At 52.2% G+C, this 12,499-nt stretch overlaps 5 protein-coding genes across 5 annotated transcripts; 3 read left to right on the forward strand and 2 right to left on the reverse strand.

The window, feature by feature from the left end:
- Positions 1-202: 202 nt before the first annotated feature.
- Positions 203-924, forward strand: GLOTRDRAFT_137898 (uncharacterized protein; the record flags this gene model as incomplete). Its single annotated transcript, XM_007866500.1, has 2 exons — positions 203-362; positions 420-924. A coding segment is annotated over exon 2 (504 nt), but the record flags the coding sequence as incomplete, so codon positions are not given.
- An 868-nt stretch (positions 925-1,792) lies between these two features.
- On the forward strand, positions 1,793-2,624 carry GLOTRDRAFT_120716 (phosphotyrosine protein phosphatases II; the record flags this gene model as incomplete). The annotated part of the gene is made up of 2 exons (XM_007866501.1): positions 1,793-1,907; positions 1,962-2,624. The coding sequence occupies exons 1-2, from the start codon at positions 1,839-1,841 to the stop codon at positions 2,622-2,624; spliced, it is 732 nt and encodes a 243-aa protein (XP_007864692.1). The 5' UTR covers positions 1,793-1,838.
- A 134-nt stretch (positions 2,625-2,758) lies between these two features.
- Positions 2,759-4,009, reverse strand: GLOTRDRAFT_105087 (alpha/beta-hydrolase; the record flags this gene model as incomplete). Its single annotated transcript, XM_007866502.1, has 2 exons — positions 2,759-3,755; positions 3,810-4,009. 2 exons carry the CDS (start codon positions 4,007-4,009, stop codon positions 2,759-2,761), a joined length of 1,197 nt encoding a protein of 398 aa, XP_007864693.1.
- A 1,605-nt stretch (positions 4,010-5,614) lies between these two features.
- On the reverse strand, positions 5,615-7,724 carry GLOTRDRAFT_105088 (G-alpha-domain-containing protein; the record flags this gene model as incomplete). The annotated part of the gene is made up of 8 exons (XM_007866503.1): positions 5,615-5,667; positions 5,753-5,786; positions 5,844-5,926; positions 5,980-6,277; positions 6,330-6,385; positions 6,453-6,571; positions 6,625-7,409; positions 7,518-7,724. The coding sequence occupies 8 exons, from the start codon at positions 7,722-7,724 to the stop codon at positions 5,615-5,617; spliced, it is 1,635 nt and encodes a 544-aa protein (XP_007864694.1).
- A 3,737-nt stretch (positions 7,725-11,461) lies between these two features.
- GLOTRDRAFT_15942 (kinase-like protein) lies at positions 11,462-12,300 on the forward strand (the record flags this gene model as incomplete). Its single annotated transcript, XM_007865669.1, has 4 exons — positions 11,462-11,653; positions 11,714-11,782; positions 11,841-12,074; positions 12,130-12,300. Coding segments are annotated over 4 exons (666 nt in total), but the record flags the coding sequence as incomplete, so codon positions are not given.
- Positions 12,301-12,499: the final 199 nt, after the last annotated feature.

Genomic DNA, 12,499 nt, shown 5'->3' on the forward strand with positions numbered 1-12,499 from the left:
TTTACTTAATACGGCTGGGTCCAGTTATTTTTAGTGACGCGGCCGGAGGGGTCGGAGGTCACATGATATTCTTCTCGAAAAGGTAATATTTGGTCATGTTTACGCGGGGGCGCAATAGCAAAGACGGCTGTCAGCACTCCAGGCGAGGCATATATAGCTAGCGACTCTAGCGATATGCTGCTGCACCGGCAGCCATTCAAGGCTCTGTATTTGGCGTATCATGCAGTCACTACCGCTTTCATCACTTTGCCCGCCTGGACTATTATCTATGCTCCTCCCTTCTTTCGACCAAGACCGACGTGGTCGTTATGGAGAACTGTCTGCGTGAAATTGTTACGAAGAGCGGGCAGAATAGCGTCCAGGTATGCTAGTTCGCGATTCCCGACAATATTGAGAGCTGACGTCTCTCTGTGATGAAGAATGGGGGCGGGCGGCCCTAGTGCTGATTGTTACGCCTTAGTCGCCGACGCAAAAGGCAATTGGGTAGAGCCCGTTCCAGAAAATTTTATCGTAGGCGGTATCTGTTCCATGGCAGTGGCTGCTGGCCTGCACCCCGTCCGTCTACCGGGATACTGGTTGGACAGGGATGGCTCGGACATTCCTGCTGGGACGCCAGCCGCCAGCGGTGAGAAAGTAATTTATCACCTTCACGGAGGGGGGTATGTCGCCCACTCTGCAAATCCCAGCGACCCCACTGCCAATATTGGTCGAGGACTGATGAAGCACTGCGCCGCGGTCCGGCGAGTCTTCTCGATCGAGTACCGCCTTAGTTCAGTCACTGAGGGACGATACTGCAACCCGTTTCCTGCTGCACTCATAGACGCATTGACGGGGTATCACTATCTTGTGAACACCTTGGGCTTTCGAGCGGAGGATGTTATACTTGAGGGCGACTCAGCAGGAGGCCATCTTGCTCTGGCACTCGTACGGTATCTTTTGGAAAACAAAAACGACACCCATGTGGCGACGCTCTCCCTTCCTAGCCGTCTGATTCTCCTGTCACCCTGGGTAGATCTCAGCACCTTGCACGAGACCCAGGACTCGTCCTTCTTCCAGTGCTCCAATACAGACTACATCGATCATGGGATGTGCATGAAAAAGTCGAGATCTTTGTGGGGCCATTTGGTTCCGCGGCAGCTGAGATCAACCCTTACCTCTCGCCGGCTTCCCCGCACCCGTCCTTGACCATCTCGTTCAAAGGTTACCCTAAGACTTTCATCACCGCTGGCGGGGCCGAGATACTTAGGGATCAAATCCGCACTTTGAGGGATCGAATGGTGAAAGACTTGGGTAATGGCGTATTGTACTATGAGCCTCCGGACGCCGTCCACGACTACACGGTTTTCAGATTCCACGAGCCCGAGAGGACGGAGACCTTTAGCAGGATTGGTGAATGGCTTTTAGCATAATGGTGCTTGTCATTACCTTAATCTTTGGCGTAACTCTGCTTGCTGCATGGATACTCATGCCGTTCTCTCGTTTAGCCTGCAGTTCGGCTCGTCGGGTATCCCCTCCGTAAAGGGAAATACATCCGCTCCCTTGAACTCCCACACTTGCGACCGTGTCGGACGTCTGCCGCACCAGGTCTACGTATCTGCTCTTCGGGCATGCGCTGAAATCATGCCGTCGGGACGGATTCCAATTCAGTCTGAGCCATCGATCGCGTAGCGCGTAGTCCTACCTCTGCTTTCAATTCAGCCGGAGAGCGCGTTCCTTACCGGGCGGGAGCGCGCCTAAGCGGCGATTATGACAGCCTTGAGTCTTCCCTCTGGGCTTATAAGTCGTGGTGTAACAGGAAAGACGGGTAAACTCAACATTTCAAGACAATCCTCCCAACCATGTATCTCGCCGTTGTAACAACAGTAGCAGCAATTGTCCCCATCCAAGACCAACCAATCGAGCAAAAAGTGAGTCCCAGCGAGCGTGCGCTTCGTACTCGGACTGAAATGAATCCGTCTCAGTATCCTCCCGAGGCGGACAAACCGCTCTCGATGCGACGTTCTGTCACACTTGACGACGATTACTTTGAACGGCGCGAGCTCCGCCTGATCTGCACACAAAAGATAGCCCTTGATGACTTCCTCCCCCAAGAGAACGAGATCATCCCCCGCCTCTACCTTTGCGACCTCTATACCGCCACCTGCCCCAAGGTCCACGATCGTCTCGGCATCACGCATGTCCTGTCAGCAGTCCGCCGCCCGTGGTTCAGCTTTCCACCACCGGTCCAGCATTTGAATGTACCCATCGAGGACACCGGGTCGGCCAATCTGCTAGCATATCTCGACGCCGCAGTGGCCTGGCTGCACCGCTCGCTCTGCAGCTCCACGAGCGCGAGGGTCATGGTACACTGCGTGTGGGGAATGAGCAGGAGTGCCAGTATTGTCGTTGCATACCTCATCGTGAAGTACCACATGACCCTGGATAACGCCCTTGCTTGGGTGCGGCTGAAGCGAACGGTGGTCAGGCCAAACCACGGGTTTATGGCGCAGTTGGAGATTTTCGAGATGCAGACGCGCGAGCGGGAGAGGAGAAAGGCATTCGCGAGGGCTAGGAGTGAAAAGCGGATGTTAGTCGAGGAGTCCGCACACGTACAGCATATAGAAACCGCTTCATTGCCGACGTAGCCTTGCAAAAACTACGTGTATCCCAAATTGTAAAACAATATGTACGACCAAGCAACATTGGGTGACTGTTCCGCTGCAACCGTCAGCGTGAGCGCCAAGTTCACTAACCGAGAGCGAGGATGGACTGACCAAAACTAATACCGCGCCAGCCACCGCCCAATCTCATTCCATGAATTTGTTCGCTCCGGCTCTAACCACGTCATGTTCAAGAAATCGTGGATGGCATCCGGAGGCTCGTAATACGCAACGTCCTCTTCACCAAGATCCCGAACCATCCTATCCCTCAGGACATGGATTTGATCGCGAAACACCTCCGAACCGCCACAAAGGAGGAAAGTGCTCGGAAAGCCTTTGAACGAAACCTCGAGCTCCGGATGTGTCGATGCCGGAGAGATATATTCATTGACTTCGGCCTCCGAAAGACCGAAGGGTCCGCAGAAATATTCCGCTTTCTTTGGGATGTCGACCCCGTCTATGTAATCCGTGCTGGCAAATTCAACCCATGACGAACCGGGTACCGCGCGAACGGGGCTCATATCGCACCAGGGCGATATGAGCAATAACCTCCCTGGAGGGGCGGGGATCTCCACGTCTGGACGTCCTTGGTTGTCCACGAGATAGCGAGTCAATGCAAGAGCCAAGTTACCCCCAGCTGAATCACCATCGACGATAATGTCTGCTGGGTTAAATCCAACGGTATGCACCAGGTAATAATACCCCGACAAAGCATCTATCAGTTGCGTGGGGAATGGATTGACGGCCTTGCCCTCAGGCGTTAAAGTGAGTCGGTACTCGATCGAAAATACACGTTGGATTGGCTGGTGTCGCTCGAGCAACCCTCGACTAATGCCAGCGGTCGGGTCTGAAGGGCTAGCCGAGAGGAAAACATAAGCCCCCCCGTGGAGGTGGAATACCACCTTTTCGCCCGGGTGAGGTGGCGCACCGAAGGGGATGTCATGACCCTCCTTATCAATCCAGTAGCCCGGGAGGCGTATGGGTTTCTCACCGGCGACGGTCGCCATTTCTCGGATACGCCCAACGAGGAGCTGTTCAGGGAGGGGGTCTATCCAGTCCCCCTTCTCTCCAGGAGCAATAGCTCTATGGTCCGGGAACTCCAACAACCTGACTGGCCTACCGAATGGCGAAATCAGTCCAGGTCCAGTAAGTAGAGGTATGTGTGCTTACATCCTGCCCAGGGAAGAGATATGTTGCCACCATCTAATCATGATCATGCGCTTCAGGCTCCATCCTCTCTTGATGCGCATAAATGGCGGCGTGTATATGACGAGCCATAGTGGTAGGCGCACGAATAAAGTGGTGAACGTATCGCACAACAAGAAAAGAGTCTTGAAACTTAAAGGTTGGCGATGGATGCTGAAGAGCATCATGGAGAGACGGCGGGATCGAAGCGGGACCTCAAGTGAACTTCACCGCCCAAAGCCGTCATATAGCAGCTGTTACCGCCATGGGAGGATGTGCATTAACCATATTGTCGCCGTGGCCGATCTATATGCAGGCATGTGTACGTCGGGGGCCCGATAGCGTACGTTCTGTTATTCACCACGGACATAACATATGCCGAGAGTAAGTACGCAGTCGAATTACCAAGAAGTCACCTCGAGCATCCCTTGGACCCTTGGTGCCGGATCCCCCAGAATATCACCGCCACTGACCGACGCCTAAAGTCACCGCAACTTGCTATCACCATCGTCCACGCGTGGGGCGTTCATAAGGATAATTATATACAGCAACCCCCTTGTTGGCATATATACTTCGCAGAATTTTGCTTATCTAGCAATCCCCCGTGCGAACTGTGACTTCAAAAGTGACAGTGTTTCCCTGGACGGTCTGCTGCACCGCACCGCGGACCTGTCATCACGGATGGATTTGCGTGCATACATGTACTTTCAAGTACTACCGGTAAGCCATAACATTTCAGCCGTTTGCAGATCGTTAGGCCATCACTTCAGAAAGTCACATATAGTCGGAGTGTATCGGACATGGTGCCAGGGACGTCCCAGGAATTAAAAGAAGTCCAAATGGTCTGATATTGGGGCCTCGGGGACTTGAATTCCCCTCTCCGACATGGTCCGACTGTAAATGATTTTCAAGAAATGGGCCCATCAAACTGCAAACGGCTGTTAGCTCGAGCACTGGCAGGATGAGATACTTAGTCCGCTGGCTTTACGCGATTCCTTCCGTATTAGGCAGGTATGGCTCGGAGGTTCCCGGGTGTTAATGAGGACCACTCCCGATATCCAGTAGAGCGACGGCGGGGCTGCTTTCTTTTAGCCATGGCATCTCACATTCTTCATTCCTCCCACAGCTGGATGAGGCTGAGAGTGAAAACTGGCCTGAAAGAGTGCCTCAGCCTCCCCCCTTGGGAAGCCATCCATGCAGCAGGAGGTCTGTCACTGCATTCGCGGAGACTTGACGTGGACCTTGCACTCTTCCCGTGAGACCACACACTGTGACACAGCCACTTTGAGCTTTGTCACACATGTAGCCCAGCCTGAGGTTGCTGAATAGGAAAGTTTTGGAAAAGTATAACAATCCGGGTTGATGCCAGTAAGAACCGTCATACGTCATAAGTAAGGGGAGTTGCTGTATCCTCAGGGCGGTGTCCTACATTAATCCCGTCTAATTTGTGTGTATATATTGCTATCTCTGTCGATATCCTCAGACTAGCCACATCATTTGGCAATAGCCTATACGAGCCTGTCCGACGCCACGCAGCATCAATATTTCGAGCATCCCACAGCAGGCACGGGATCCCAGGACGCCATAAGTCCGGCCGTTGCAAGTGGCTGACACCCAGAGGTCAAGGACTGCCCAATGTACACAACATCAACAACATTCCGTCTGCGGAAATCTCGATGAATTGTATGAGGTATTCCAGACCATGATAGCAAATGACAAGCAAGCACGATAACAACATGGGCAATGTGACGACGGTCCGTTCCTTGAGCACTTATTCCGGGTCGCAAGATTCACGGCAAAAGATCGGCTTCTTTTAAATATCTCCTGAGAATGCCCTCTCGCACTTAAGGTAGAGGAAGTGAGCGAGCAGCATCATTGTCGGGACGCCATCTTCAAGTGAAGCCCGATTGCGGAGATAGGCAGCTTACCTGTATCAAGGGTCATCTTCGTAGCTTTTGTGTCCTAGCGCCGGAAAGGGGCAGGTGAGGGGACGATGGAGCTCACATAAGGTGGACGTACTGTAACGGATGTAAGGAATGCGTAGAACCCCCTGGGCTCGGGAGAATTATGCTTTTGCAGTTCTCCAAATTTCTGCTTGAAAACTGACGTAGATGATTCAGCTACAGCGACGCCGCTGAACAGAGATGATGCGCACAGTCTGCAACGCTACGTGCTTCGTTCGGCCTCTTACCATATCCCGGAATGTAGTCCTTAGCATGGACTGCGCCTCCGTAAGGGCTCAACTTCTTTTCCAGAAGATCGTACTTGTTGAGAAATAAAATGAGTTGCACACCCGCTAGTAACGGACAAGCGCAGAGGCCTTTCCATAGAAGCAGACTGTCGTCCAGACGGTTGACTCGACGATCCTCGGCAAGGGATTCGTCGAAGCAAGATATGGGGGCTACAAATATGATTGCGTTGATGTCGTCAAAGTATGGGTACCATGCCGCCCTCTTTGCAACGTCAACCCTATTAGAAATACAGGGTAACAATGATGCTACTCACGCAGGATCGCGAACCTCCCACATCATAGAGGATCCATTCCCGACCCTGTTCGCTACCTGTGACACAAAGTGGATATAGTAATGTCAGGCGCCGGCCCGCGCACCTCTGTGGAAGAAAGCACACCTCGTTCAAACTTCAGACGGTGTTCCTGCACCCCTACCGTGCGCAGCCGAGCACGAACCACGTCGTCGTCTGAAGGTTCGTAATCTTGACTCGCAATGCGATCAATGTCGTTCAGGAAGCTAGAAACGAAGGTCACTAAGCCCCCGAGTACTGACGATTTTCGTTGACGCACAATCCAGGCGCATCCTCCAGTCGTAACCTGCGTTTTATAAGAATACTCTGTACGGCTTCATCCGTCCAAAGAGCTTTGATGTCGTCTTTGCACTGGGCAAGAACATCAGTGGTCTCGTCATCGATATCTCTGGGTCGCTTCATGTTTCGCTTCTGGAGCCGTCTTCCTGCTTGATCATCGTCCTCGTACTTCTCATCCAGGTTTTCCTGTGAGCGTGCGTCCATTGACAAGCGCGGTCGCACCTTGTCCAGTGCGGCTTTCCAACCCGTACTGGAACGAATGAAAAATTCGCGTGGTCTGTGAGGGTTGGGCTGTAGCTCCGTAAGAATGGTGTTTTCAGTCCTAGACTGAACCTGCTCCGTGAATGGCGCCGCCGACGTAACAGCAGTAAACGTGTCCTCGGTTGCAGCAGACCCCAAGCGCGCTTCGAGGTCTCTCTGGACGCGCTGCAGCGGTTGCAAACGTTGCTTCAGAAGCTTATGGTACTCCGACACAGGTGTCCGGAAACGTAGTGAGGGATCGGATGCAACACGAGGAATGCGTACCCGAGAGCTGGAGCCGGAGCTTAAGGGATAGGCATCCTCGTCATCATCGTGACCGGTAGGTAACGGCAGGTGCATTGACCTCGGAGATGCCGGGGACGTGGGCTGGGCCATCTCCTTCGTCAGAAGGTCCACTATAGTGTTCACCGAGCGAACGAGGTTTAGTTGAATGACCGCACGCCATGACACTCGTTCTTCCGTCCACGCTCTATAGGCGTATGCAATCTGGAAGTCTTGCAAAGCCTATCAGCATCCAAGCTGGATATAGGAATCAGGTACGTACTCTTGATTGTCGTGGATTTGCCTGCTCTGCAATCAGCTCGACGCTCTGAAGGATGCGTAGCTGGACACACCGCTTTCGCTCTGGCCAAGAAGCAAGACTCTGACAGCCTTTTTCTTCTTCTTTAAGGCCAGCCTGTCAGCCTTGATCTGTGCATCAATGTTCTCGCTGATCTTGCGCGCTCGTGTCTCATCCGACTCTCGCGCGACTCGCTGCTCATCTGTCTCATGCTCAGGCGGCGCCATGGCTGAGGCCAACGGGTCCTCCGCAGCCTCCATGAGGGACGGAAAGATAGAACGGAAGCTACGCATTTCAAGCTTGATAGCAGAAGGTGATGGCGCTACCGAGGATCCACAAGCATAATTGAGGGTTCGACAGCAATGCAGGAGGTATTGCCTGTTGTATATAGCTTGACCCGGCAACGAGTACACAGCGCCGTCACGTTCACTGCCGTTATGGCAGTCCGACTTCAATTATCATGGTTGGTGAGAAAGAGAAGTCGCACTGCTGTCTGCAAGATACGGCCACATCCCCATCCACGTGGCTGAGTAAGCGCTTCCAATGCACCCTACTCCCGTCCTCTTGTTTTCCATTGGCCGACAAAAGTAGAATGTCTCCCAGGGACGCCAAAACGTAGACCAACGCAAGGTTTACTTCAACCGTTTCAGACGAAGCCACGGAAGCTGTGTGACAACCGGTCTGTCAAACTTTCCGTGGCTACGCCTGAAGTGATTGATTGGACCAGCTTAGGAGTCGTTTCTTGATACTTGCAAGCCTTAGTATGGAGGGTGATTGTGATCGCTCACTAACGTCGTCACGATATCTGTCATAACGGCTTCTCTGGGGGAAATACATCTCCTGCATCCCGAAGTCTGAAAGGGATCAGCAACACAACCGGCGTCTCCGAAGTGATATGCAGTGTCCATCAGGTCACGCTTTCTACCTATGCTACGTGCTCCAATGATGCACGGCCTTCTACAGGGATTGCCACCTTGATTATCGTTATATCATACAATGCCGCCGCCTGCGCTAACGAAATGTAATGACGCCGCGAACGTAGTCGCGAGTATGATCCAAGCAGAGCTGTGGTATCTCCCTGGTGGACTAGGTCGACTTCAGTGGCGTGAGCCGTTCTCGGGACTCGGAGACCCCATCAGTTGAAAACCTTCAATTGTGTAGGAGCACTCATCCCTACCCAGGACGCATCCAGTAGGTCATAGTCAAAACCTTTGATCTGTAGACTGACAGTCGGTATTGATCTATATCGTTGCGGGAGACCAATCCCTTTGCGGATCTTGCGTACGTGGCTTTCTTGTACCACATTGTCTGCGATGGATCTAACGGATGGACCACTCGATACTTGATTAGGGTATGTGTTGAATGCACAAACAGAGGATCTAACTCAATTCGGCGATCTTAATCGTCGTTGTCCTGGCTCCATAGGCCAGTCGGGTGCCGCAGATGACGGGGTGCCAGTGAACGCGCAGCTTTGCTATGCATTCACCCGACTCCACCCGACGCATGCTCTATCAGTACTTTAGAATCCCTATCCCCAGGACCTCTTTTCCCCTCGGGTAAACTGCCGTCTCGATGAGTGCTCGCCCTAGAACCTACGTCTCTCTAACCCCTTCCGCTAATGAAGACCTGTCTGAACTCTACCTCAAACTTCAGGATGCTACAAGACCACTTCGCTTGTACAAGGAAAGTGACATGCGCTCGCTATGCCTGTTGTGCAACTGACGCCAGAGGACAGAGGGCCTGTTTCCAGCTTCTCGACATCTGCGATAAATATTCGCATCGTGTTGCTAATGATTTGGTCACCATACATCTGTCTGATGTTTCCCAAGCGAGACGGTGTGTTATCGGGTGGTGTTATCCCGAATTGTGCTCTGCTGACAATTTTGTTTGAGCAGCTGGTACCAAGACTTACTCGGCTACATAGAAGAATGGGCAAACCTAGATGCACTCCATCTACTCATATACGGGCCTTCGGTTGAGCAGACCTTGAAGCAGTTCAGCAATAGAGTCCCAAAGCACATGCGTGATACAGTGCGTTGTTACTAATTTTGTAATGTACCCGAATGTTGATGGGTTACCACCAGGTTCCCCAGCCGGACCTCCGGCGGAGGCTGGAGGAGTGTCTTCAAGAGTCAGATAGTCTGAAGGAGGTTATATTGGACGTCTTGTTGTCGGGACAGCACCTTCAGATGACCCTGAGCGTCGAAGAACTAAGCCAGCTTGTGAATCTGATCGACTGGGTATGCATCGTCGTTAGGGATATCCACCACATAGGCTCACAGAGTGCCGTGAAGGTTCTAGATGACACTGAACCGGATACGCACATCTACACTGTATGCTTGCAATCCCTTCGTGATCTTTGCAGTCGATCTCGTATTCTTCCCTGCTGCATCGGTATCGACGGCTCTCAGGCTGTCGAGAAGGGCGGCAATTCATACACAACGAGCGGCTCAGCCGATATTTACCGGGGCAAATTGGGATATGAAGATGTTGCTATCAAAGTCATGCGGTCATATGACGATGCACAGAACCGTGAAATGGAACGTGTAGGTCCAAGTTACCAATAGTCGCGATTACGCGTCGCTTCACGAGTTTCACAGATATTCTATGCAGAGGTAGTCACCTGGAAGCATCTGAGGCATCCGAACATCGTTCAACTTGTTGGCGTCTCGAGCATACAATTATACAACACGGTTGATTCACAAGGTGCCGCTTCCCGGTGCATGATATCACACTGGACAACACAGGGGAGCGTGACGGAATATCTCACTGAAAATCCCGTCGCCAATAGGCTCCAGTTGGTATGTGTGTATCTTTCCATATTAGCACAAACTCATCACGGCCGAAGACTCTGGATTGCATTTCAGGCCTGGGTTACCTTCACTCCATGGGTTTGGTGCACGGTGACCTGCGAGGCGTAGGTTAATGTGTTTTATCGTACCTTGCACGATCACCAAGGCCCCACTGTTCTACAGGAGAATATCCTCGTTAATCATGATTCCCGCGCCTGTTTGTATGATTTCTCTCAGACGAGGTTGTGGTCGTATAAGGACTCAGAAAGAACATCAATACCCAGTCCGAGTGCTGCCTCGGTCTGGTGGACCGCACCCGAACTGCTCAACGACAGTGGAACCCCGACCCCTCGAAGCGATATCTTCGCATTGGCCATGGTTATGCTTGAGGTATGTGTTGTGTAGTCTGGTCAATGAAAGCGACTTACGATAAATAGATCTTCACCGGAGATCGACCCTTCGCAGATCAGTACGCAGCGGTGCTGGATTATGTTGTGCTCGTCTATACGCAGTGCATTATTCCGGATCGACCCGAACTTACGCCTAACATCGGTCTCAGTGATGAGATTTGGCGACTTATGTCCAGATGCTGGGATCGCCAGCCCAGTAAACGACCGGGGCTGTCACACATCCTTTCTGTAGTCGAACGAGAAAACATGTTGTTCAAACGCCAGCGTTCGGTCATGAAATCACTCGGGCGCGACCCAAATGCACTCTACCGAAGCGCAAGCAGAGATTCCAACCCGTCGCCTTCAGCATCTCCAAGTCGCCGGAATATTGAGGAAGCTGCATTATCACTGGATGACTTACAGACGGTCAGCCGTATCTAAGCGTAATGACTAAGTCTTGCACTAATGAAGAGGTTGCGCAATCGATAGGCGTTGTCCCTCGTTGACCTACAAAGCCGCATCCACTCTCATGTCTTTCGTCGGCTTCAGGTGCAGTGTGCACTAGCTGAGAGACTCCCGTCCGAATACTCCATCAGTGAAGGGCTACAGAGACTAAGCGAGAATCCAGTGGCTGAAGGTGGCTTTGCCTTTCTATATCGCGGGCGATACAGGGGACGCGACGTTGCGATTAAGGTTCTTTCCAGGGCTATCAATGGACATGAGTCTAACGCCGTCAGGAAGGTCAGTCTCCTTTGCACCTTGCTAGATTATGTTACTCGGCGTTCGGTAACACGCCTGCCTTTACAGAGATTCGTCCAAGAAGGCCTGATATGGAAGCAGTTGGATCACCGCAATATCGTAGAGTTCATCGGGGTGTCTGATACGAATCGACTTGGAATTCACACATATCGCGATCGACCTTGTCTTTGCCTAGTCAGCCAGTGGATGCATGGTGGAAATATGGTGGATCACTTACGCGAAAATCCAGAAGAGGATCGGCTGCGACTGGTATGGCATCCAGCCAGGCTCGCACAGTCGCTCGGAAACGAACTGACTTGCTAAGGTTAGCTCGTTGACGTTGGGATGGGCTTGAATTATCTGCACTCGCTCAGTATTGCCCACGGGGATCTGAAAGGTGTACGTGAAGTCCCTTTGACCCCTCGAATCAACGTCTTAACCTAATGCCATGACACAGGTAAATGTTCTTATAGACCAGCGGGGCTGTGCAATGCTCGCGGACTTCGGGTTAACTAGGACGGCATACGACGCCAACCTGAATATTGTCAGCCACGTCTTATCAAGTTCCGAAATGGCGGGGACATGGAAATGGATGGCTCCCGAAATTTTGTGGCCGACTGACCACGGCTGTCAGCGATCAGCTTATACCATTCAGAGCGACATCTATGCCCTGGGCATGGTAATGTACGAGGTGCGTATCGCATCCTCTGCTACTCTAACCTCATTCTTAGTCCTAGGACATGCAGGTGTTCTCTGGCAGAGTACCATTTGAAGGATTGCGGGATACCGCGGCTATTCTCAAGGTCTACAAGCGCGAACGGCCGTCCAGACCTGATGATGAAACAGCAGTCGCGTTAACCGACTATCTCTGGGCGGTTGTGGAAAGGTGCTGGCACCAAGATAGGGAGAGGCGTCCACTTGTTGCTTCGGTCCTAAGTGCACTCCAGAAAGCACACGAACAACAGAAGATCTGGAGCGGATACGATGCGATGCGAGGCCGCAGAGAAGTGGCTCGGACCTTCTAGTGATGCAAGTGGTTATAATGTACGTTATTACTCATGGCCGAGCGCACGTGAAGATATCCAAGCTATTGTCACGATCTTGATGAATACACGT

The sequence above is a fragment of the Gloeophyllum trabeum genome (genome assembly GCF_000344685.1).
Source record: "Gloeophyllum trabeum ATCC 11539 unplaced genomic scaffold GLOTRscaffold_00004, whole genome shotgun sequence".
NCBI lineage: Eukaryota > Fungi > Basidiomycota > Agaricomycetes > Gloeophyllales > Gloeophyllaceae > Gloeophyllum > Gloeophyllum trabeum.